Below are 26,329 nucleotides of genomic sequence, written 5' to 3'. Positions count from 1 at the left end.
ATCTTCCGTGTACTGGTGATCAAACCAGATACAAAACGAATCCATTGATAATACACTGGCCAGCTGGCAGTAGATTCAAATTCACCAAGGTGGAGGCAGTACTGTATTCCAGATGCTCAGAGCAGTTGAGTTTTGTTTTGCTAATCTTTTCAGTCCAACTAAATCAAAATTGAATCATGGTGGAGACTGGAAACTGAGTAATCAGAATGTTCAGAATATTGAGCCTCCCAAGATTTTCAGTGTGATGTGAAATGCATTATTCAGTAGGCGAGAATGTCTACCATGTGTTAAGCTCTGGTTCAGGATGTATGTACTTCTCATATTTTCCCAACATTTTTCTTCCCTGCACAGGGCCAGCTGGATTTCATCTATTTGAAGTCACCTTCAAAAAGGTCACTTTGACAACTGTCCTTCTGCCCACAAATGTCAAGCCTGTGTTGTGTTTCTCATTAAAGGTCACAAGGAAAACTTTCAAAGTGAAAGAGGTTGAAACTGTTCCTCATTAGTTATTTAAAATGCTTTAAACATTTAAATCACACTGAGTGTCTAAAAATGAGAAGCAACACATCATTTCCAATGTTTACTAATTCATAAACAGGAGGAAGGGAGAAATGCTATGTCTCTGTGGGCACAATGCAAATTACTCTTGATGGGCAAATAAATAACATCTGGTCGTTCACATTCTGAACATTTTACCAATGGTTAAGAAATGAGAACCAAGAAGAAAACAAAACAAAAAAATAGGCTTAGAGAAATGTGCAGTTTACAGAACTGGAACAGAAGGAAATTTATTCACTGTCTATCTTACAACAGCAGTACAGTATTTTACAGTTAGGTTCAGTTGAAGATTTCTTTTATGTTCTACTTTAATACATCATCTAAAGTCTAATCCAAACACAACTAACAAGCTTTAAAATATTGTCTGTAAAATTCTTTCCTACACAAAATATTGAACTCTCTAAAAATAAACAACTGAGCAGGGCTTTAAAAGCATATGTGCCTTAGGCCCAAAATGTCCATTTCACAGCATTGTTCATCATTACATAGTGCAGAAGTAATTTTTCCCCAGAGACTATATACGCACATATGCTTGCCTTAATTACACCATAGCATTGCCTTTAATGGGGTGAAAATCATATGCCTCATCCATTTGGACTGGAGATATCAGTGTGTTTTTCCTGACATAATACTTGAAGATTCCTCTAAGGTTTCTTGCTGAGGAGAAACAACTGAGGAAAGCTGAGGGAAACACAGCTGGTTACATTTCTTGCTGGTCACTTAGATTCAGTGACATTCAGTGTTTGGGCAATAATTGTGTCTTATTACACATTTAAACACCAACACTAATATGGGAGGAATGTAATAGTTACTATTTATGCAATGTCCCTAAAGCATTGTTTTTTAAGAGTCATACATGGACTACATTAACTGTAATGTGAGAGGATAAGTAATCATACAATGGGGCACAATGTTCCCACAAAATCTTGTTTTGAAAGTCTTCCAAAAGCCCCAGAGCTGATTTGGCAAGACTAAGGGGTTGCAGGAGGGGGAATCTGTTCTTCTAGAAGTGTCTGTTCTTCTGCAAGACAGGCAACATGGGAATACAATCATTGCTATTTGAAACAAGATTTAGCCTAATCATTTTGAGGGAAATTTGGAAGTCTTTAGCGAAATAGGCACTGAGGAGAAAAAAAGGATTCTGTAAATCTAGTAAGGAGAAAAAATTGAAATTATAAAGGACATACAAGAAGCAAATGGAGAAGGTGACAGAAATAGGATTAGAATTCTGAATGATGCTTTTCAGTGACTGTCTTGTCACGAAGAACTACTACTACAACCAATGCAAAGAACGACAAAAGGAGAAAAGAAAAAATATCTTACAGAAGATCCAAGAAATCAAAGGGAAATTCAAGCTTGGATTAAGATTGCTGAATGGCCAACAGGTGAAATGAAAAGACACAACATAGTTGTTAAAGCTGGAAGGATAGTATAAAAACCTTAACTCTTGCGTTTACCGTTATCTAGTGTACCTCTGAACACGGGCAAAAAAGTGGAGGAGGGATCTCATGAAAATAAATGGTCAGTTTTTTCATGTCTTTAAGAATAATTTTAAAGTATATCATCATCTTCTTCTTCAAGATGATGATCATATTTATTTTCAGGATAACAAATATAACAAGAATGGAACTGGTCTGACTAATTCTCTTATATGTCCCCATAGGCTGGTAAACCAAGGCAAAAAAAAAATATCAAAAAAATTTGTCTGTGTATTAATTCAGAGAAACTTTCTTCCCCTGCTCCCATCAATGAAATTAAAGCTGTTTTAAGAGCTTTGGCTGCAGTCCTGCACATGGTTGGGCTGATGAAATCCCGTTGATCTCAAAGGAAAGGTCAGAGCAATCCTGAGGAAGGCTATTAGAAAAGAGAATCCATGGTGGTAACCAAAGCAAATACACAATCTGTAATCTCACTGCAGTCAGGGCATGATGTTCGGGTGACTTTAACATAGTTCCCTTAACTTCCCATCTCTTACTTTGGCATGGGGAGAAAATGTCCTCGCTAGGCCAATTTCAGGGCCAAGTCAGGGAATAGCGTAGTGAAGCAAGGGCTTGTAGGTTTGAAGGGTTGGTATTAATTAACAAGGATGGAAACATCATCTGCAATACCACCCAGGTACACATTTGCCCTCTGAGTATAATTACAAACCTCAACAGTCCAGAGAAGGCGGGCTGGAATTATATTTCCCAGCTACAACACAGTATTATAAGCCGTCCCATTTGGGGGGATAGCCTGACCTTGAATAGGTAACTAAAACTCATTAGCTTTACAAAAGATCTGTTCCTGGTAAACTCTGCTAGAACTGATTATGCTGCTTTCATTTTTGGACTCTTCATGGTGCTATTAAAGCAGTGACTGTCATGAGGGAGACCCATGTACAACTAGTATGGAAAGGAGGGAGGAGGCTTAGAATGTTGTGGATTCATAGCCTCCCCTAACATTTCTGGTTCTACTACAGGTTAGTCCCATTTCTAGTTCTGCTGCAGTTTGGGCAGCACTGGAGGTACGGCAACAGCAGTAAAGTTCTGCTTCTCATATCAACTTTTTCTTTCCAACCACACACACGTCGCTCTCTACAGCCAGAGAGGAAGGTCCACACCATCACCTCCCCCTCCCCCAAAGAGACAGGGTCAATCTCCTAGGAAGCAGCTTCCTCACAGTTTGTAGGATTGAAACCTTTGGTTCTTCATATTTTAAATGTTGTCATGAACACATTGATGTTTTCCACCATAATATCCATATCCTTAATATTGATTTCGTTATTTCATTTTGTTCAAACGAATTTTGAATGATTGGTTTTAACTCAGAAGACCCACTATATTCAGTCCTGACTTCTGAATTCAACTCATCTTGGTTTTCATCTCTTTAGTTGCTCACCCCATCTTCTTCTCTTTTTCTGTATGCTTTGTTTAGCATTTGTATCTCTTCTTGATAACCTTCTTTCTCCATATGTTGTTTTTTACTGTTCTGCCTGTGAGCTTCCACAGTATCAGGAATGGATATGTTGATATCACTGTCAGGATTGTGTGATGGTATGAAAAGTGAATAGGAAGCTGTTTCCCCTAAATCACACGAGACAAATCTGTTTTCTTTCCGGGAGTAACGCAGTGATGGAGACCTGACTTGGGTAGACGACTGGCTGATATTACTGATGATTGATACAGTGTCCATGGCTTCTTCATTATCACAAATTTCGAGCACCTCTAAATGAATTTTCACACTTGTGTCAGCAAATGTGGTTGGAGAATCTTCAGGGTTTGGCTCGTGACCTACACTCTTGGAACGATAGACTTCAATTTTCTTTGATGTGGGTGTAATTTTCTGCCCTTCTGTGCTTACCTCATACGTTGACAAAGAGAGAGTTTTTCCTGTGGGTGCATGAAGAGATACAGTCCCTTGAAATGCACATAAAGGAATAGCTAAGGCACCGCCGGAACGCTGGAAAAAAGAAAATTGGTATTATTTCATGTTGCTTCCATAAGTCAAGAATCCATTGTCAACAAGCCAATTATTTCAAACACATTATATTCATTGCTGTACACAGAATACTCCCTTGGATGCTTGAATTTAATCAAAAAGTATAAAAATACATGTTATACATACACACGTAGACACTCTCTTATACACAGTCATAGTTCTTTTTTGTTGAACTATAACAGCAACCCCCTTCATGGATTGCTGCCTTGTCATGGCAAAGTGGCTTGAATAATTCAGAGAAATTATGGGCTATGCCGTGCAGGGACACCCAAGATGGACAGGTCATAGTAGAAAGTTCTGACTAAATGTGATCCACCTGGAGCAGGAACTGGCCAGCCACTCCAGTATCTTTGCCAAGAAAACTCCATGGACATAAACAAAAGGCTAAAAGATATGACTCTGGAAGATGAGCCCCTCAGGTCGGAAAGTGTCCAACATGTTACTGAGGAAGAGCGGAGGACAAATACAAGTAGCTCCAGAGCTAATGAAATTGTAGTTTTGAAAACTCAGCAGTAGCCAGAGGATTGGAAAAGATCAATCTACATCCCAATTCCAAAGAAGGGCAGTGCCAAAGAATGCTTCAACTGCCGTACAATTGCACTCATTTCACACTCCTGCAAGGTTATGCTCACAATCCTCCAAGGTAGACTTCAGCAGTATGTGGCCCGAGAACTCCCAGAAGTACAAGCTGGATTTCGAAGGGGCAGAGGAACTAGAGACCAAATTGCTATCATGCACTAGATTATGGAGAAAGCCAGAGAGTTCCAGAAAAACATCTACTTCTGCTTCATTGATTATGCAAAAGCCTTTGACCGTGTGGACCACAGAAAACTGTGGCAAGTTCTTAAAGAAATGGGAGTGTCTGACCACCTTATCTATCTCCTGAGAAATCTGTACGTGGAACAAGAAGCAACAGTTAGAACTGGATATGGAGGAACTGACTGGTTCAAAATTGGGAAAGGAGTATGACAAGGCTGTATATTGTCTTCCTGCTTATTTAACTTATATGCAAAATACATCATGCTAAAGGCAAGAGTGGAAGAATCCCAAACTGGAATTAAGATTGCCAGAAGAAATATCAAGAACCTCAGATATGCAGATGATACCACTCTGATGACAGAAAGTGAGGAGGAATTAAAGAACCTCTTAATGAGGGTGAAAGAGGAGAGCTCCAAAAATGGCCTGAAGCTCAACATCAAAAAGGTCATGGCCACTGGTCCCATCACCTCCTGACAAACAGAAGAGAAAGATATGGAGGTAGGTAAGATTTTACGTTCCTGGGCTCCATGTTCACTGCAGATGGTGACAGCAGCCACGAAATTAAAAGTCACCTGCTACTTGGGAGGAAAGCAATGACGAACCTAGGCAGCATCTTAAAAAGCAGAGACATCACCTTGCTGACAAAGGTCCGCATAGTCAAAGCTATGATTTTTCCAGTAGCGATGTACAGAAATGAGAGCTGGACCATAAAGAAAGCAGACCACCGAAGAATTGATGCTTTTGAATTGTGGTGATGGAGGAGACTCTTGAGAGTCCCTTGGACTGCAAGGAGAACATACCTATCCACTCTGAAGGAAATCAACCCTGAGTGCTCACTGGAAGGACAGATCCTGAAGCTGAGGCTCCAATACTTTGGCCATCTCATGAGAAGAGAAGACTCCCTGGAAAAGACCCTGATGTTGGGAAAGTGTGAAGGCAAGAGGAGAAGGGGACGACAGAGGATGAGATGGTTGGATAGTGTCACCGAAGCGACCAACATGAATTTGACCCAACTCCGGGAGGCAGTGGAAGACAGGAGGGCCTGCCGTGCTCTGGTCCATGGGGTCACGAAGAGTCAGACACAACTTAACAATTAAACAACAATAGCAGCAAAATACTCAATTTTCCATGAAGTTTGCCTGTAAGGTATTTAACCATTTTGTTCTCAACCCAGACAGCTGATTTTCATTAACATGGTTTTTTGTGTGTGTGACTGCCCACCCTCAAGGTACCCTAGTTTTAGGATTTGCAGAAAATATAAGAGATGGTTAACAACATTAATTCATAAATAAGAGAGAATAGAAAATGAAATGCAAACTGGGAGGAAATATAAAAGAAAAAGGGAACCCCTTGTTGTTTTCCATTATTGTTTATGATAAGAAAAGGTCTCATGGATTAACTCTTTGCCTCTGTTTGGAGAACCTACACTTCATTTACAGTTACACACCAGAAATTTGACGATTTTGCTTCCATGTTAACCACTCAGAAGCTACTTATTACTAGTGAGCATGGGGTGACGGAAAGGTAGACTTGACAAGGTTGCATAGCCAGGGGTCCCAAGTTAGACTGCAATTCCACTATCATGGCAGTGATTTTTGGACATTTAAGACTCCACCTCTCCCACTGTTCCCCTAAACTTCCCCAGGACCAAAGGGATCTTAAGTAAGTCCAGGAACTGGAGGAGTGGGGAGACTTTTTATTAAGAACATACTGCTGTGGCTGATGAAGTCAGCAGGCTTATGCAGCCTAACTTTATGATACTGGATATCAGTCAGTTTGCTTGTGTACTTAAATTAGAAGTTGTTGTTTTGAGAGAAAGATCTTTGTGTTGTTAAGTGACATGCTCTCTCAAGATCAATCCATGTGCTGTAAGGGCAGAAAAGAAAGGGAATAGGTAAAGGGGTAAAACGTAATAATCAGAATGTTGATCCTAGTGACAGTGGAATCCAGTCTCATTGGTAGCATGTACGTGAGTAAATATTTAATACTAGTACACATATTACTAGTAGTATACAGTTGGTGATGGCGAGCTTTCCAGATACCATGGACTTTTCTAAAGAGAAACAAATTTCAGCTAAATCAGATCAACCTAAACTCTGTGAAAGTGAACGTGACTAAAGTGAGGCTATTGTACTTTGGACATAACACTAGAAGACGAAACTCATTGGAAAAAGCAGGAATACTATTTATTTCATGTATTTGTTTCATTGTTTGGAAAATTAGAAGGCAGTAGGAATAGGAAAAGTCCCAAGATAAGATGGATTGACTACGTGAGGAAATCCATGGCCTTTAGTTTGCAAGAAGATTGTTAATGATAGGGAGATTAATAATTCACAGGGTCACCATAAGTGAGAAAGGACTTGATGGCACATAATACCAACAGTGAACATGCACACACAATATTGCTGTGCTCAGCTACAAATACAAGTTAAGCAGGCACAAACAGAAAGATACTAAACGGAATGAATTGCAATCATCTAAAGGACACCAACCAATCTTCCAGTTTTTCAAAACAGGGAAGGACTTTCTGTACTGTGCTTCAGGCAATAAATTAAATAAAGGAATAAACAACATAAATAAGATGAAAATGATTTCAATGTAGGGATTGTGTCTTTTTGCAACTAATGACGAAGAACAGCCATGAGATGTATCATGTGGCTCCAATCTTATGCTTTCAAAGCATTAGCCAAATAATATCACTATTTAAACCATTAAGTTATAATTCTGTGGAGAAAAGGGTGAGACACATAGTGTTATAACCCAAATGTGTGCCTTATAGAATGCTTGTTATTGTACCTGACCTATTAGAATAAACAAAAATAAAACCACTGAACAGATAATGCCATTATTTGTTGTTTTTATGTTGCATCAAGTCAGAACTGACTGAAAGCAACCCTAATAGGGGTTTCAAGGTAAGGGAGATATTTATTTTCCATGACTGACTGGAAATTGAGACATAGGCCTCCTGAGTCCTAGTCCATCAGTCTATCCACTACAGTGCACTGGGTATCTCTAATGCCTTTACAGTCATGCCCCGCTTAACAATTGCCTCGCTTAATGAGAAAATCGCTTTACGATGAGGTTTTTGCAATCACAATTGTGATCGCAAAACAATGGTCTAAATGGGGGAATTTCGCTTAGCAATAATCGGTTCCCTGCTTCGGGAACCGATTTTCGCTTTACAACGCTCAAAAACAGGTGATCGTTGGGTTTCAAAATGGCCACCAGCTGAAGAAAATGCCCCCCCCCGCTGTCCTTAGGGATGGATTCCTTGCTGCACAGGCATGGAAAATGGCCGTCCCTATGGAGGATCTTCGCTGGACGGTGAGTTTTCAGCCCATTGGAACGCATTAACCGGGTTTTAACGCGTTTCAATGGGCTTTTTTATTTCGTTTGACGATGTTTTCGTTCTACAGCGATTTAGCTGGAACAAATTAACATCGTCAAGTGAGGCACCACTGTATTAAGGTTAACTAAACAGTTATATAATGGCCATATATTCATTTTTTAAAAAAAACAACCCACAAATATGTGTGTGTTGAACCAGAGTGGAAATGTCCTGGTATGAGCTATATCATGATTTCAGAAATGGAGCAAATGCATTTCAACGTTGAAATACATTTGTATCATAACCCTTGAGATTGTAAGTACAGGACTTGATCAAGATATGAAAGGGTTAGGCAGCCGCTCTTAAGTTTGTACTGTTCCCCGTCAAAAACAACAACAACAACACCTCTCTGATGTTTGGGCTGCACCTGTCAATTTCAAACCAGCATAATCTCTGGTCAGTCTTCATTATAGTTTACTGAAACAAGCCAGTTTCAAAGTAGAGGTTGTGAAATTGTCTTCTTTCCTAACTATGGCTAATTGAAAGAAGAGGCGAGAGAAGAGTATGAATCTGAGGCTTATGTATATAATGCTATATATTTGCTCAGTAGCCTTGTGCTATATAATGTTGTGATGCATAATATCACACCAAGCATTGCCAGTTTTCAGTGTCTTGACTGACTGGAATTGCTCTATTCCTCCAGGTATCTAGACAGAGAGACAAATCTGAGGGTGAGTGAACTGGAGCAGAAGGCTTGAGTTTTGTTACGTGAGATGTCTCAAAAGTCTGGGCACCCTTTTTTACCCATTCCTACCTGGTATCAAGGTTCACAGACTTAGAGTGAAGATATCTGCATGTGTGTTGTGCTTGCTTTCATCCCAATCCTTGCTTGTCTTGCCTCTGTGTTGTAACAAAACCTCAACCGGTGATACTGAAAGGGTTCTTTAGTGTGACATGATGAGGACCCACCCGCCTCCATCTCTGGTTTTGTTCCCGAAATCTCAGGGAATGGGATGTTGCTGATCCAGGTTATGTCTGACTATCCTTTAAAACAATGGTTCCCAACCCTGGGTCCCCAGATGTTCCTGGACAAACACTTTCAGCAGCCTTCACCACCAGTTGTGCTGGCCAGGATTTCTGAGAGTTGCAGTCCAAGAACATCTGGGGAACCAAGGTTAGGAACCACTGCTTTAAAGGAAGAAGACAAAGAGTGTTGTCATTTACACCTTCTAATAACACTTAAATTTAGTCTAGATAACAGAAGATGCACTTATTTACAACTCTAGATATGCAATGCACCCAGGTGCTATAAACAAGTCCTTCCAAATGCCTAGGTTGCAGAAGACAGAAAATCAAGAAGGCTAGTGAGTCTGGGAGTTCAACAGGAGCAGAAGAGAGAGGGGGGTTTCTGATTCTCTGCCTGTTGGCAGGACGTATGTAGGAATGGGCTGATCAGGCATAGCCTAAGCCTAGGGCAAGGCAGTGTCCCATTTGCCTTAATGGATCAGTTGCCACTGAATAGAAAGAAGCATTCAAATGGAACAGTGAGCAGGCAGACTTAATGGTCGCCAATAAAATGCTGTAAAATCTACTGTGGTGCAGTGACAAATCTGTCTAAACAGACAATCCTGTAAACTCTGTTTGAAGAGGGCCATGACCTTGAATTTGGCAGCAGCCTCCATAATATGGAACCTGGAATGAACCCACTTCAGTTCGTGCAGCTGCACAGCCACATCACTGTACTGGGCATAAAACACCTAATGCTATACAGTATATGTATTGCTTTTAGAAGGTTCCAATATTGTCTGTGAAGTTCAGTCAACCAGTGAAGCTTGTGACTGATGAATCAGATAGGATTGAACTATATTGAATTGTATTGGGTTTTAGGATTTATAACCTAAAGGTTTTGATGGGAGTAAGCCCAGTAAAACCAGAGGGGCCTATTTCTGAATAAACATGGTTAATTGGGTTGTTTCAGACTCTTACATGATATGTGTTAAGAGTGGCCCTTGCACACTTAATGGAGATAATAGAACATACCAATGTCCTTAAAAAGTTCTTCATAAGGTAGACCCAATAAATTTTGTGGCTTGAGACAAGAAGATCATAGAATCACGGAATCATTAAGTTGGAAGGGGCCTATAAGGCCATCGAGTCCAAACTCCTGTTCGGTGAAGGAGTACAAAGCAAAGGATATCTGCCAGGTGATTAAGTTTTTCTTGAATGCCTCCAGCGCTGGAGCACTCACCACCTCTCGAGGTAAATGGTTCCATTGCTATACTGCTCTAAAAGTTAGGAAGTTTTTTCCTGATATCTGACCAAAATCTGGCTTCCTTCTCCTTCTTTTCCATCACTATTTTCCACTATGTTTGCTCTCTCGACAGCATTGTCTTCCTCTGCCTTCCCTTATTGCTCTTTCTCCTCCGGTGCCTCCATTGACAGCAGCTGCTGCTCAAGAGTTCTGTCAATATATATTTCTTCTTCCTTTACAGTTGTGTTCAAAATTATTCAGCCCCCAATGCTGTAAAGGGGTTTAGGGACTATAGTGTACATTTGGAATTGTATTCAGAATGAAATCCTACAAGGACGTTTTAAAGAACCAAATGCAACTAAAATAACATCAATTGTTTATGTAATACAGTAGTAAATGTTTCTTTTGTGGTTTCTTCATTGCCACAGTTATTCAACCCCTTAAAGACTACCACTCTGAAGAAGAGAGGTTCATTCAGGTGTTTTCGATCAGGTATTGAAAACACCTGTGGATGTCACCAAGCACCAATCAAGCATAATAAGCACCAATTAGGCAGCTTTAAAATGACTGTGATACTCAGCTCCTTCTAGACATTTACTGGTGTGGTTACAAACATGGTGAAGTCAAGAGAATGGTCCAGGAAGACAAGAGAAGAGGTGATTTGTCTTCACAGGAAGGGCAATGGCTATAAGAAGATTGCAAAGAAGTTAAACATACCAAGAGACACCATAGGAAGCATCATTCGCAAATTCAAGGCAAAGGGCACTGTTGAAATGCTACCTGGTCGTGGAAGAAAGAAGATGCTGACTTCGACTGCTGTGCGCTACCTAAAGCGTAGAGTGGTGAAAAGTCCCCGTGTGACTGCTGAGGAACTGAAAAAAGATTTGTCAGATGTGGGTATAGAAGTTTCAGCTCAGACAATAAGGCGCACACTGCGTAATGAAGGTCTCCATGCCAGAACCCCCAGGCGCACCCCCTTGCTGCCTCCCAAGAATAAGAAGAGTTGACTGCAGTATGCCAAAAGTCATGTGGGCAAACCACAAAAGTTGTGGGATAGTGTTCTGTGGACTGATGAAACAAAATTAGAACTGTTTGGGCCCATGGATCAACGCTATGTTTGGAGGAGGAAGAACAAGGCATATGACGAAAAGAACACCTTGCCTACTGTGAAGCATGGCGGAGGGTCAATAATGCTTTGGGGCTGTTTTGCTTCTGCAGGTACAGGGAAGCTTCAGCGTGTACAAGGTACCATGAATTCTCTTCAGTACCAGAAGATATTGGATGAAAATGTGATGCAGTCCGTCACACACCTGAGGCTTGGGAGACATTGGACCTTTCAACAGGACAATGATCCCAAGCATACCTCCAAGTCCACTAGAGCATGGTTGCAGAGGAAAGGCTGGAACATTTTGGAGTGGCCATCGCAGTCACCAGACTTAAATCCGATTGAGAACCTCTGGTGGGACTTAAAGAAAGCAGTTGCAGTGCGCAAGCCTAAGAATTTGACTGAACTGGAGGCTTTTGCCCATGAAGAATGGGCGAAGATACCCGTAGATCGCTGCAAGACACTTGTGTCAAGCTATGCTTCACGTTTAAAAGCTGTTATAACTGTAAAAGGATGTTGTACTAAGTACTAAGATTGAATGTCACTTGGGGGTTGAATAAAAACTAATAATAATGTGAGCACAGAAAAGACATTTGTGGTTATTTCATTATAAACTTAAGGTTATATTTCTCTGACCTACAAGTGCCTCTTTCATGTAAATGTAAGCAAGATGACTGAATGATCAAAATCAATGTCAAAATGGCCAAAACATTCAATTTCAGTGGGGGCTGAATAATTTTGAACACAACTTAGCCTCAAGTGTGACTACTCACTGCAGTTCTCTCTTTTTTTTTCTTCTAACAGTGACACCAGTTTACACTTGTTGCACGTTTACACCATGTTACACTCAGGCACAAAGACAAACATTGCACAAACTTTCCAGGTCACCACAACTATAGTGCCTCTTCCATCCATAATCCATGTTGCCCTTTTGCTTTGACCTGTTTGCCTACGAATGCCTTTTCCTTTATTTTGTTAGCCTGGACATAGCTGGGAAAGTCCACTAATACATAATTTTCTTTCTTTGTCTCCTTGGTCTTTCCCTTTCTTTTGTCCCTTCGTCCAGTAGACCTTTCCTTCCTATCTCTCCCCCATCAAACTCCTGCTAGCTGTCCTTGGCTGTGACCTCTCTGGGTTTCCCTAGCTTTACCCCTCAACTGTGCTTTGTTAGGAGCCAGCAATCAAAAAAGGTGCCTCCATTCTACATACAGAAGCTAGCTGGACTGCCAGATGAATTTTACCTCTACATGATAATGTTTACTACTACACCTAAGGGCAGTAAGTTAGTTTATGGGGCATGGAGCAGTGCTTTGTTCTCCAGCAGGAGAACTAGCCAATGGTCGAAGGACGTACAGCTGGGGTTTTGCCACTGTTGCCCTCCAGTGTCTGTCATTTGAGATGATTGCCTCACTGTACTTAATCATAGGGCTGAAGATTTTCCTCAGTGCATCTTAATGATGTTTCTCCTCACAATGGAGATTGGTAAGCCAGGTAACAAAGAAGTCTTGAAATTCACTTCCAAATTATCCATGTGAAACATGTATGCTCTGGGTGACCTGCAATGCTGTCAAGATTCCAGCTGTGAACATGGAGGAGGAGTTCTCTGCATTCATGGACAACCTGGTTCATTAGTCTAAAATTCATTAAGTTCATCTGAAATACATAGAAAATGTAAGTTAATTAATAGCTTCAGGCTTGTCCATTTAGATTCTGGAAGATAGGACCACATCTCACAGGCAACATGAGGATTCTTGAGATTGATTAAACAGAGCAAATTCTTTCTCAGCAGAGTAGAAATCTGTAATTGCTATGGATCTCATTTCTTCTCATACTATTTCCAACTGAGGAATTATGTGTAAGACAGTTCTAGATGTGCAGTAGATATTTTCTTCAGTCTTATTAATCTCATCTCTCCTGTTTGCTTCTCTGATCCTCTTTCCTATCCTGCCTCCCACACTGTCGAAATTTAAACAGCCATCACAACACTGTCTACCCTATTCTCACACCCACCCACCAGCTGCCTTGCTGCTATTGTTACTGTTTTTTGGCCTCTTCTGGGCCATACAAAGTGTGATAAGTATGGTTGCTAGTCTTTTGGAGAGCCAGTTGAAGGAACACAGAGTTTTTGTCCCTTCTCAGAGAATTGCTGGCAGAGAGATAACTTTCACGGCAGGGACTGCTGGAGGAGGAGACCTATTGTGTGTTCTTTCCTTCAGGAGGTAGCACAGGAAATCAGCACTGACTGTCCCACCCAAACACATATGCACACATTTTATTTTGCACTTTCCACTCAAAGACCCACCCCCTGTGACATAACACAGGGACACCCCCTGTGTCAAGCTTGGGCCCTAAAATCTATGTACCAGTGGTGCCTCGCTAGATGATGTTAATCCGTTCCATTGAAATTGCTGTCTTGTGAAAACATCGTCTAGCGAAAAGCGTTTCTCCATTGGAATGCATTGAAACCCATTTAATGAGTTCCAATGGGGAAAATAGTCGTCGTCCAGCGAAAATTGCCCATAGGGAAGCCATTTTGCGGAGCCGCCAACCAGCTGTAGAAATCGTCGTCTTGCGAAAAAACGGTCCGCGAAGCTCGGACCAAATCATCATCCAGCAAAATCCCCCATAGGGAACACCGTTTTGCGAATCGCCATAGCGATTGCAAAAAATCAACATCTAGCAAAAAAACTGTTTTGTGGGGTAATCGTCTTGTGAGGTACCACTGTGGTTGTTTCCAGCTTGCACATCAATGTGAAGAGGGGAGGGGTAGCTGCATTCATTTTTAGATGAAGCCTCCTTCATGGTATGGTGTCCACCTGTAAGGTCTGAACAGGGCTTTACTTTACAACATGAAAAATCTTAGTCCTTCTAAAGGGGTATAGCCAACTTTAAAAGAAAATAGGAGAGAAAGCAGCTCCTTTCACGTCTTAATTTAAAATACCTGTAAAAAATCATTATTTTCCCTGTAGCAGATTCTTGCCTTTGTACATTACATCAAAAATGTATTTGTAAAATTAGTTTTCAAAGCATTAGAGCTCCGTATACAATTTCTAACACATTTTTCCTTCCACAGATTGTACATCATATTTATTTCTTTAAAAGCATAATTATAAAGCCTTTTTTTAAAAAAGGCATGAGAAATGAAAGTGAATCTTCTTTCTGAGCTCTTGATCAGAACAAAAGACTTTTGATTATATAAATGTATTCAAATGCATCAGGTTAACAATCTATTTGCATTAAGGGTGAAGGAAGCAATTTTCTAAATGGGAAAATCTTTTCTAATGAAAGGCCTCTTTTTATTCACTGATCCTGCCCACCCTGCCACATTTCTTAAGGAGTCTAGTGCCACTGTAGCTTAATATATTCTACCAGTCTCATTTTCCAATAGCTGGGAATTTGAATCTGCAGTGCATGAATCGATTATAGTTATTACAGGACATCTATCAGAAGTAGAATCTGAAGCTTAAATCTAGGGCCATGATGGTAGAAAAATAGTTGCTGCCATAGTTGAACGATCACACCATTGTGCAAGCGACTGCGAAAGTGGCACCGCAAGTATGTGATCAAAACTGCACAGTCACTTATACTGTACAATTAAAATTATGTATGATATCATCCTTGCTCTGATTTTATAGCTGCATAGCTGCAAACTTTGTGCTAATGTAGTGATAGCACAGAATACTGGACTGAAATGCACCAAAGAGAGTTTCTTAAAAGTATTATTGCTATTCCGGCTGGCAAGTGATCATTATGAGCTTGCATTTGGAATCTACTATATTGGCTTTTTTTGTTGTTGTCAGCCCCAGCACACATATTTACTCTGAAGTAAATCAAACTGATTTCAAAAGGGCTGACTACAAGAAAGGTGTTGTATACCTGGATCCCATAAAACCGTTCCACTGCTAAAGAAAGCATGACGGTGGACAAGGAAGTTGATAGTTTGTTTGAGAATGGGCCAATCTTGAGAACTCATTCAAGATTAGAATAATTGCGTGACAAGAAAAGTAGTGAAGAAGGAGAAGTCAACTTGATGAATAAAATAGGAATGGATAGCTCAATTAGGTGATCAAGGAGGTTCTTTACAAATTAGGAGCATACAAGTCTGGGCATATAATAGATTTTCTTCATGTAGTCAAGAAATCATCAAAAGATAGGATCCCTGGTTTTGCATACAGTTATACATCACAGAATATTTTAGATCACCAGATGAACATGTGGAAGACTGAAGTCCTGTTTTCCTTTCTCTGCAGGCTCAGTGAATAGGGGCATGCTGTGTGAATAGAACTATTGAAGAGACGGTTTAAGAGAAAGGATTAAAAAGATAAAATCTGAGTTAAATTTAGGAAGTATCTATGCATATCTATATTATTAGTTTTTCAATGGATAAAAATGAGTGCATGAAAAAACTGGCTCAGAAATGGAACCGCATTGAAAATAATAAATCAAAACTAGCTACATGGACTTCCCAGTTATTTCAAAAGAACACGAACTACTATATTTTGCACATGCAAAATGTTTCCCATTCACCACATCCTTTGAAAATAAAGAGCTAGTATTCCAACTTAGTAAAAACAAAAATCATACATACAAAGTTCTGCACAACCGCTATCTTCTCTAAAGAGCCTATAATAGATTTGGAGCTGTTTATGGAGTGATAGGAATGCAGGACACAATGCCAAATGGTATAGAGAATAGTGAAAAATGTCGAACAATGACAATCTGTCCAGATTTATATTTGGAAGCAAAATCACATAGAAACAAAAATCAAAGATGTTTCAAATAACATGTCACAAAAGCTAAATTTACCTCCTGTGACATTTTCATGGGCTTGACTCTTATACAAATGACACTGTGTGGATTTTGCTTTCTGTGCTTTCAGAGTTCCTGTCTGGTTCTTAGCATGCTTTGTTGCCTTTAAAAATGCTTCTAATCCTGGACAGTCCAATGTTTCCAGTTTTAAAAGGGTACATGGAAAATGATCCTTGAAAACAAATGGCCAAGTATTTCAGGAAATGATTGCAAACAGTTTTAGCAAAGAATTAAATGGTTTATTACAGGAGATGCTGTTTCTGATGTGATTTTTATTTTTATTTATTATTATTTTTTGTCTCTTAGGATATTATTCTCTCATGTAACAGAGGAACCTGTAATAAGAGGCATCCTCCTGACCGGTAGCATATTTGCAGCAAATGCTGCACTGATTGAACAAATGAAAATAGCAGGTACATATGATGTGAGAGGTGAGCTACAGAAGCCTCAAAGTCTATCCATCAGCTGACAAGCAGGTGCTTCTCTGACGTCTTTGATGTCAATCTGGTGAACCACACTGTAGCTTATTTATCTTAACCTGTATTTATCACCTTGACTCTCCACGAGCGAAGCTCACTGAAGGAGATACAACATTCAGTTCCTCTTATTTCCTTCCATTTGTTGGGTAGGTTCTGTGTGCGTAACAGAGCTTCTTGAAATAAGCTGCTTGCGGCAGTCAACAGATGAGGTTGTAAGTCAAGAGAAAAATAGGCAGGGCTTCTTAAAACGCAGCGTGGAATTCTCCAGGGTCCTGACAGAACTAGGAAACCTATCTGTATCTAAAGTCATGTAGACATAAATCTACACCCACACTGTTCAGCAAAAGCATTCAGTTGAGACGCAAGTGTCATCTTGTGGTATGCTCGAAACATTTCCCTTATGCAAAGAGCAAGCAAGCAGTGTTCAGTGAGAAATGTGCTCCTTCAAAACCCTTGATCATACCGAGCATACTTTTCTTGTTACATCTGTCTACATGCCTTTCTCTTGACAGCACCTTTGCTTAAAGGAACCAAGTTCATTGGGTGAAAATTATTAATGATGTTTCCCCTACACACCACTTGTCTCTTATCCGTTCTGCAAACAATACTCACATAAGGCAATCAATCACTGTAGGTGATGATGACTATGTGTTACCTCTAGTTATTGAAGGCAACATGCCTCTCCGTGCCAGTTGCTGGGAAACAGGAGCAGATGGATACCATCACCACAAACTTTTATTTATAGCTCACCTTTCTCTCAACAGAGGGATACAAGGTAGCTTATAAAATATGTAAAAGACCAATTGGACTCGTGTCCTGCTCTGGGGGCTCTTCCTAGGCAGTTAGTTGTCTATTGTGTAGCCATAATGATAGATTAAACAAAACTTTGGTCTGGTCTAACATTGGTTTTCTTATTTCCTTATGCTTTTATATCTAGCTGAAAAGGCTACCTGTACGGAGTTAACTGGTTTTCCCACTAGAAGAGAGCTCATTGAAGAAAATGTGGAATATACACTAAATAGATTAAGAAATAAATTATACTCCATAAGCAAGATATGTTCATTTACAAAACTGAGAGAAGCAGCTGTCTTAAAAGTGAATACAGTTAAGAGAAGAAAATAATCAGTATTTTTATTCAAGTCATCCATTGACATAATACTCAACTCAACCATCCTAAAAGAAAAAAAAAAAATAAGTACAGGTAACATACTAAGGTTGCTAGCAAGATATTTTACTTTATGAGATGGAATGGCAAATGGCACACCTCAGTCAAATTAAGCTGCGGTAGTTACCAAAGCCTGTTAAGTTGTTTGGCCCAATTATTTTGGTATATATGGGAGATCTCAAATTAATCTCCACTCCTGGAAATACAAATGAAGTGCCAGCAACATAAATATTGACAATTTCCTATCCTACACACTAAAAAAAACCCTGCAGTCATATGTCTGTAATTTCGAGCAACTGTAAGTAAAGAGGTATTTTTACTCTTTCTCCCACAAATGTCTTAGAGTGAGATTTTAAGTGCCCGTTACTGAGAAAGGGGTGGAGTCTGGGGAACTTGTAGCTATTCTCCTCAGTGGAGTTCTGTACTTCTACTGCATAGCAAAAGGAATTTTACAAGAAATTCAAAAATCTGTAACAATCTTCTCCTCCTAAGCTGTGTTCTATCATAACTTAACATTGCTCTTATCACATAAGTAGTCAGCATGTCAAACTATCATAACGTTCCTGAGATAGAAAGGACATACAATATTCCCCAACACACATAGATTGCAAACTGGAAACTAGTCATGGGAAAACCCAATAAATTGCTTTGTGGCTGAGCTGAGCTTGGAAATAACTAGTGACAGGTAACAGAGTTACCTGATACTCTTTAGTTTTTCAGGAACAGATGTGTAACTAAATAACAGTTCTAAAGCATAGAAATGAGTAATCACAAAGTTACGTTTTGGTGTAATTTCAAAAAAATTACTAGAAGATATTGTAAATGTATTTTGACAGAAATTGCACTAAGAAAAGTATTGTTTTCTTTCAACTTTTTGTTTTTTTATATGCATTTTCAAGGTGGAAATATTGGACTTGGGCACAGAAGGGAACTCGAAAGGTATGTTCCTTTATTTTTATGGGATGGCAGGAATGACAATAAAGGGACGTGGTGGCGCTGTGGGCTAAACCGCAGAAGCCTGTGCTGCAGGGTCAGAAGACCAAACAGTCGTAAGATCGAATCCATGTGACGGAGTGAGCGCCCGTCGCTTGTCCCAGCTCCCGCCAACCTAGCGGTTCAAAAGCATGCAAATGCAAGTAGATAAATAGGGACCACCTCAGTGGGAAGGTAACAGCATTCCGTGTCTAAGTCACACTGGCCATGTGACCACGGAAGATTGTCTTCGGACAAAACGCTGGCTCTACGGCTTGGAAACGGGGATGAGCACCGCCCCCTGGAGTCGAACACGACTGGACAAAAATTGTCAAGGGGAACCTTTACCTTTACCTTTAGAAATGACAATGAAATGTGTTAATAATAATGTGCAGTGAAATGGGTTACTTTTTCCTGAGAGAGAATTATGGAAGCCCTGCAGCTGCAAAGTAATGAATAACACAATGAGTTCATTGAAACTAAGTGGTTTTGTCCTGTTGAAATTTGCTCCATGACAAATGGGGGCAGATATGGTAGGTGGGACTCGTCAGCCCTGGAAGGCAGCCCATCTAGGAGAAGGAAAACTCCGATTTCAAACCCCCACTGAGGCGCCGCCATCGCCGTCCATGCCACGAGGGAACAGGCTGGGTACCACAGGTGGGACTCGTCAGCCCTGGAAGGCAGCCCATCTACGAAAAGGAAAACTCCTATTTCAAACCCCCACTGAGGCACCGCCATCGCAGTCCATGCCGTAAGGGAACAGGCTGGGTAGGTGGGATTCATCAGCCTTGGAAGGCAGCCCATCTAGGAGAAGGAAAACTCTGACTTCAAACCTCCACTGCCTTGTGGCTATATCCACCGATGGAAAAGGCTTCAGGAGTTAACCTTGAGGCAAAATCCAGAGCCGGAGTCCTGGAGGCAGTTCGTGTCATTCTGTCAACTCCTGCGACATCGCTGAAACCAGTTGTATTGGCTCATGCCATTGGACTATTTCAGTGACGTGGAGGGGGGAGGACTTGCTGGTTGGATAACAGCCTATCCTCCATATTATTTTACCCAGGCTTTGTGCCCTGGAGAGGACACTCCAGCTTCGCGTACAGCGTCAAAACACTGGACGCTGTTCCAAGTCCTCCATACAGAGCATGTTACCATAATCTCTTGAGACTGAAGGATGCCTATGATGGATGGATATTGCTGATTGATTTTTCTACACAGAATATTCTTTGAGTAGCAAATATTGTATAGATTGTTGAGAATTAAAATGTAATTTTGTCTCAGAAAATATTCTGACTACGGCTTCTGTATTTTTTAAAGCAATAAGTGCAAAATATTTTACTAGCCTTGAAATATTAAGCCTAAGCCATTAAGGGCTCCTTCGTTTAATGTGTTTTAATGACCTTCACATCTGTGGCAGGTTATTTTGCTACACTTTCTGAATTAATGGAACACCATCTTGGCTGTTGAGCTCCTGCTGCTTTTCTGTTCTTGTTTCCTAGCAATACTTATTGTCATTCCCACTACTTTTGCTCTTCAGATATTTTTGCATTCAAAGCAAGGTCTTCAACGTTGTATGAGAGAAGCAATTAAATAGGGTAACTGTATTCTGTTACATGTTGCATCACAAAGGAAAATACTGAACCAACATTTCACAACAGTCTGGCATATGTACATGTTTGTCATTACAACAAATGAATGTTTTGTTGGAATTAGTTATGCTGATTGTAATTGACTTAGAGAAGCAAGTGACTTTACCTAGGAATGATCCATTCCTGTTTTCTCCCATATATTAAATAAGGAACGCTTTCCACTTATTTGTTGCTCATTCCATACAATCTTTCTTTCCAAAATATGAGCAGGACATACCTTCCATTGTTCCCAATTTATTGATTCCAATAGCAATCTCCAAAGTTGAATTAGAAGCATAATTTACCTCACCCATTCCCCACATCATTGTCATTCAGATATTCTTGACTTCTACTTTCATAAGCCCCAGACAGTCCACCCCAGTCATTCAATCTACAACGAGTACTCAATTTTTGTTGTTGAAATCCTCTAGAGGATACAAGGCCCAGGAGAACTGCTTTCCATCTACGTAGTAGTGACCTTTCCCCATTCTTGGTGCAAAGGCCCGTTCCCCCAAATATCTTATATGGTTTCCCTTGATGCAGTGGTTCCCATCCTTGGGTCCCCAGATGTTCTTGGACTGAAATTCCCTGAAGCCTTCAGCTGTGCTGACCAAATTTCTCAGATTTGTAGCCTAATAACATCTGGGGGATGGGTTGAGAACCTCTGCCTTAATGTGTCTGTACGAGTGTGTGCTCAGTTGGGCTTTTCTTGACACTTTCCCTGTGTGGTTTAATTCCATTGGGAGTGGTGCTCCTGTGGGCATCTCTCTATGTGCAGGTGTTAAAAGTAAGTGGAAAGCTGGATGAACTGTTCTACACAAGATAGTGCATCATTTCTAAATAGAAGGGAAACTGTGTATCTACTTCTCTCTCCTGAGTGTTGATCAGGGAGTTAAAATGGACACCTGAAATACAAATGCAAACACAGTAGGGAAAATCCAATGACAATGAAAGAAACTGCCTATGTTTGGCTATTGTGCATTATTAAGCTAATGAAAGGTCTAGCAGTATGTCCCATCTCTAGCCTTCCCACAGTTGCTACATGCCTTGATACTCTTAACAGATGATTCACCCTGCCTAATAATAGGAACACTAAGATCATGGCCACTGGTCCCATCACCTCCTGGGAAATAGAAGGGGAAGATATGGAGGCAGTGTCAAATTTTATCTTCCTGGGCTCCATGATCACTGCAGATGGAGACAGCAGCCCTGAAATTAAAAGGCGCCTTCTTCTTGGGAGGAAAGCGATGACAAATCTGGACAGCATCTTGAAAAGCAGAGACATCACCTTGCCAACAAAAGTCCAAATAGTCAAAGCTATGGTTTTTCCTGTCGTGATGTATGGAAGTCAGAGCTGGACCATAAAGAAAGCAGACCGCCGAAGAATTGATGCCTTTGAATTGTGGTGCTGGAGGAGGCTCTTGAGAATCCCCTGGACTGCAAGGAGAACAAACCTATCAGTTCTAAAGGAAATCAACCCTGAGTGCTCACTGGAAGGACAGATCCTGAAGCTGAGGCTCCAGTACTTTGGCCATCTAATGAGAAGAAAAGACTCCCTGGAAAAGACCCTGATGTTGGGAAAGTGTGATGGCAAGAGGAGAAGGGGACGACCGAGGATGAGATGGCTGGACAGTGTCTGCGAAGCAACCAACATGAACCTGACACAACTCCGGGAGGCAGTAGAAGACAGGAGGGCCTGGTGTGCTCTGGTCCATGGGGTCACGAAGAGTCGGACACGACTAAACGACTAAACACACACACACAATAATAGGAACAGCCTTGATAGTCAACCAGGATCCAGGAAGGAACTGGATCCAGGATTTTTCAAAGCCAGAAAATCCACTCAGTTGGCTAATCTGGGATACAGGACAAGAATTCTTCGTAGCTCATCTTTCTCCTCTCTCTTTTTCTAATTACAACCTGACTATATAGTTCCTCATTTTCCTTGCTTACAGCACTCCATCAAGGAATCTTCCTTGCTTACAGCACTCCTTCAAGCCGCCTAGAGTGGTCTTAAACGACTAGATAGGCGGGATATAATTAGAATAAATAAATAAATAAATAAATAAATAAATAAATAAATAAATAAATAAATAAATCTGAACCTTTTGCCACCATCTGCAGTGAATGAACTAGAATATCCCCATTCCATGACTTGTCTTCTCCAAGAGCCATAATCTGTTGTACCCTTGTCTCCATAACACTGAACACACTGCTGTAGATTTCATCTTTAGCTTCCAGTCATGTTGGCCACGTGCTACCACGGAGGATTGTCTGCAGACAAACGCTAGATCTATGGGTTGGAAACGGAGATGAGCACCGCCGCCTAGAGTCAGACATGACTGGACAAAATTGTCAAGGGGAACCTTTACCTTTACCTTTTACCACCCAGACTAATAAAACGAGTTAGCCATGATCAAGACTGATAATCAAACCCACTCATTTAAACTGGGGCCAGGCCCTCACTTATTTTTGCTGAAATTCCAGTCCCAAATAACCCTCAGATATTGGAAACATTTGGATGGACTCCCTCTGTTTACCAGTGAATATACCCGAACATTAGAACACAGTGTCTTGTGCTCTTTTTGCTTAAGGGAGGCAAGATTCATCCATTATGTGCATTTTCAGAAGTCTCCAGAGACCACTGATGCAATGTTGGCACTAAAGGTAAGCAGTTCCGAGACTACTCAGTCCAGAATGACAAATCTGCTTGGAATTCCATGTACACTGCTTAAAATTCTTTGGAACAAAGAGGGCAAAAAAAAAAAAAAAAAAGATAACAAAATTATTCTAAATCATAATAGGCAGAGTTTTGCTCTCTCAACCCACTACTAGTTTCAATGGCCCTTTATGGTTTTTTTTAAAGCAATTAATTCTATTCCATTTTAGGACAAGCTCTAACAAGGTGGCTTTTCAAAAATGACAAAATTGTACAACAATTGAGTACATTTTACATGCCAAAAGAAAATTTCATTTTCCTAGCATGGATCTTGATGCAACTAAAATAGAAGAGCTGTAATTAGGGCAGGGCCAACGGGGCTTGGCCTTGGGGTGCTAAAATTTAAAGGTTAGTGGGTTGGAGAGAGAGTTGGTGTAAAACAAACAGCAACCTCTCCCAGCACTATTCGCTATTAAGGGAGCTGTCTGCAAGGCAGGAGGTCTCCAGCTGCTTCAGACAGGTAGCAAAGTGCCAGCCCTCAGTATTATGCCCTGTGGCATTCCCCCACCCAACCACAAAGAAAGAGATAGCATTGCTTCCAAGGAAAGCGAGGAGGGCACCATGGCACCATGCCAATCCTCTGCTTGCCAGACAATAAGACTGCAGCACCAGCAGTAATGTGGTATAACCTCACGTCCCTTTCCCAGGAAAGGAGCCTCAAGGAAGAGTGGGTGGGATACAAGGCTACTTGTCCTGGGTGCCAAAATTACTAATTAAAACTCTACAAAACAGTGCCTTCCACACACATGAACCAAAATAGTAGTGGGCTTGATGCAACCACATTGGCTATAAGGGAATACAGTACTTAAATACCAAAGAATGGGGCAATCATATTGGGGAATACAGTACTTGATAGGATGTGCCCATAGTGTTTTTGCAAAGAATTGGTTTATCCCTCGGGTTAGAAAATATTCCACAAGCACAGCTTTGAAGTATCTGGTCACAAGTAACATAGTAATCTTCAGCTGTTAGAATGTATATGGATAATGAATATTGTAGCAAATAATTTTAAAATCCTTTTTTAGGATGAACAAATAATACCCACATTACCTTGATGCAATGAGTAACACCCAGTGACTTTTGAAATATTGGTAGAAACATTTTAACAGAAAATTTCAGGTTTTATGGCATTCTTTTATCCGTCATAAATGTCAAGGGAGGTATTTTCTGGTTTTTCCTCTGATATAAATAATTCCAAAGTTCGATATCAGAATTGGACATTAGATGGAAGCAGAGAGCATTTCATTATGTTTTTCTGGCCTCTTAGTGATGCAATGCAACATGTTAATAATGTGCAATGCAACAAATTACTTGCATAATATGAGCAACAATAGTGGCATCCAGACTGTTATAAGTAATAAAGTAACACAACACATTCCTTATGAAATATAACTTTCTGAGCTCTGTCCAGCTGGATGGACCAACTAAGCAGAATCTCAATCCAATCTACTCCAGCCTCCAGCTGTGCAGAGGTCTCATTCATGCTATGAATCAAGGGAACATTGATAACAAAATCAAGCCTTCTACAAAATATGGCACTATGTCCAGCCTCTACATTGCTTCCCTCCTGTCGGGATGCTGGCAGAAATGCCTTTGAGGGTGGTGAGAAAGAAAATTTGAAAGAATAAAAGATGCATAGGAAGTGATGCTTACTATATGTTACTAGTATAAAAATCAGAATCATTGAATAATGGAGTTCGAAGGGGCCTATAAGGCCATTAAGTCCAATCCCCTGCTCAATACAGGAATACAGATCAAATGATATCTGACAGATGGCTGTCCAATTTTCCCTTGAATGCCTGTTGGAGCATGCACCACCTCCTGAGGTAGTTGGTTCCATTGTCATACTGTTCTAACAGTTAAGATATTTTTCCTGATATTCAGCTGAAATCTGACTTCCTGTAACATGAGCCCAGTTTTTTTTCTGTCCTTCTTCATAGGGCTTGATATCCAGTCCTCTGATCATCCTTCTTTCCCTCCTCTGAACTTGTTCTAGTTTGTCGACTTTCTTTTTAAGTGTGATGTCCAGAACTGAACACAATACTCAAGATGAGGCCTAACCAATGCTGAATAGAGAAGAACTAGTACTTCATGAGATTTGGGGACTTCACATCTGTTAATACATCCTGAAATAGTATTTGCCTTTTTTTGCAGCCACATCACACTGTTGACTCAAATGGATTTGTTTAAAAGTAAAATATCATTTTTCAAAAAGTCAAATAAAGGATTAAAATATTCACAGAGAGAGCACCATCTGCCTTCTACCTTTCCCCAACAAGGAATAATATTCATGACATGTAATGATTTCAGGCCTTATTTAGTACAGAGTTAAACTTCTGGATTCCCTCCCACTACCAGGAAATCAATGTTTAGAGCAATTAATAAACAAGTTGGGAATAGCTTACTATAACTAATTTTCTAATTATGTGCCTCCGTCTTTCCCTGGCAAAAGCAAGCCTGACTACTGAGCTGTATTTCTAGCCTGGAGGAGAAAGTTCCCCCACTGTTTTCTCTAGACATCACTTCCTAAATGATGTTAAAATTCATTTCAGAGAAAACCAGATCCATGACTTTCATGGGTTTCCAGTTATGTTCCCCTCCAGGTTTGCTCCCTGCTTTTTATTATTATTTATTATTTGCATTCCAAGAAGAACGACGGAGAGTGTGCGTCTGTGTGTTGCAGAAGTGGAACTAATCACTTCTTCTCACCATGAAGTCATTAAGTCTTCGAAAACGGAAACAGGTTCTCATTTATTTTCCAGCATTCAATGAGGGAGGGCTCTATATCATTGTAAGAGGACAAGTGACAAGGAATTCTAAATACTTGTTTTTTCTTGTTATTATAATTCGTTCACCGTGGGCAACCCAGAATGCCTGCCAGCATAGTGGATCAAGAAGGGCATGCAGAGACAGGCATTTGTCCCACTGTTTGGTGCACTGTGGAGGTGGACTGGTTCACTCTTTTTCCAGCAGCCACATGACGGGCAGACCAGTTTATCCCAATTTAGCATCAGGCTACCCCAACCCGCACCTTTCTGAATTCCTGTCAGAAGCCTCTGGTTTTCTGTGTGTGTGCATGTGT

At 40.5% G+C, this 26,329-nt stretch overlaps 1 protein-coding gene across 2 annotated transcripts in view; it reads right to left on the bottom strand.

The window, feature by feature from the left end:
* Positions 1 to 757: 757 nt before the first annotated feature.
* Positions 758 to 26,329, bottom strand: part of GPR149 (G protein-coupled receptor 149) — a 50,083-nt gene continuing 24,511 nt past the window's right edge. For both annotated transcript variants that reach the window (XM_020781838.3, XM_078389083.1), the window contains one exon: positions 758 to 3,996. In XM_020781838.3, coding sequence (XP_020637497.3) covers positions 3,424 to 3,996 — 573 coding nt within the window. In that variant the 3' untranslated portion in view covers positions 758 to 3,423. The remainder of the gene's footprint in view (positions 3,997 to 26,329) is intronic.

This window comes from Pogona vitticeps, chromosome 3 (assembly GCF_051106095.1).
Source record: "Pogona vitticeps strain Pit_001003342236 chromosome 3, PviZW2.1, whole genome shotgun sequence".
NCBI lineage: Eukaryota > Metazoa > Chordata > Lepidosauria > Squamata > Agamidae > Pogona > Pogona vitticeps.
The sequence above is the reverse complement of the archived record's forward strand: the minus strand, read 5'-3'. Positions and strand labels throughout refer to the sequence as shown.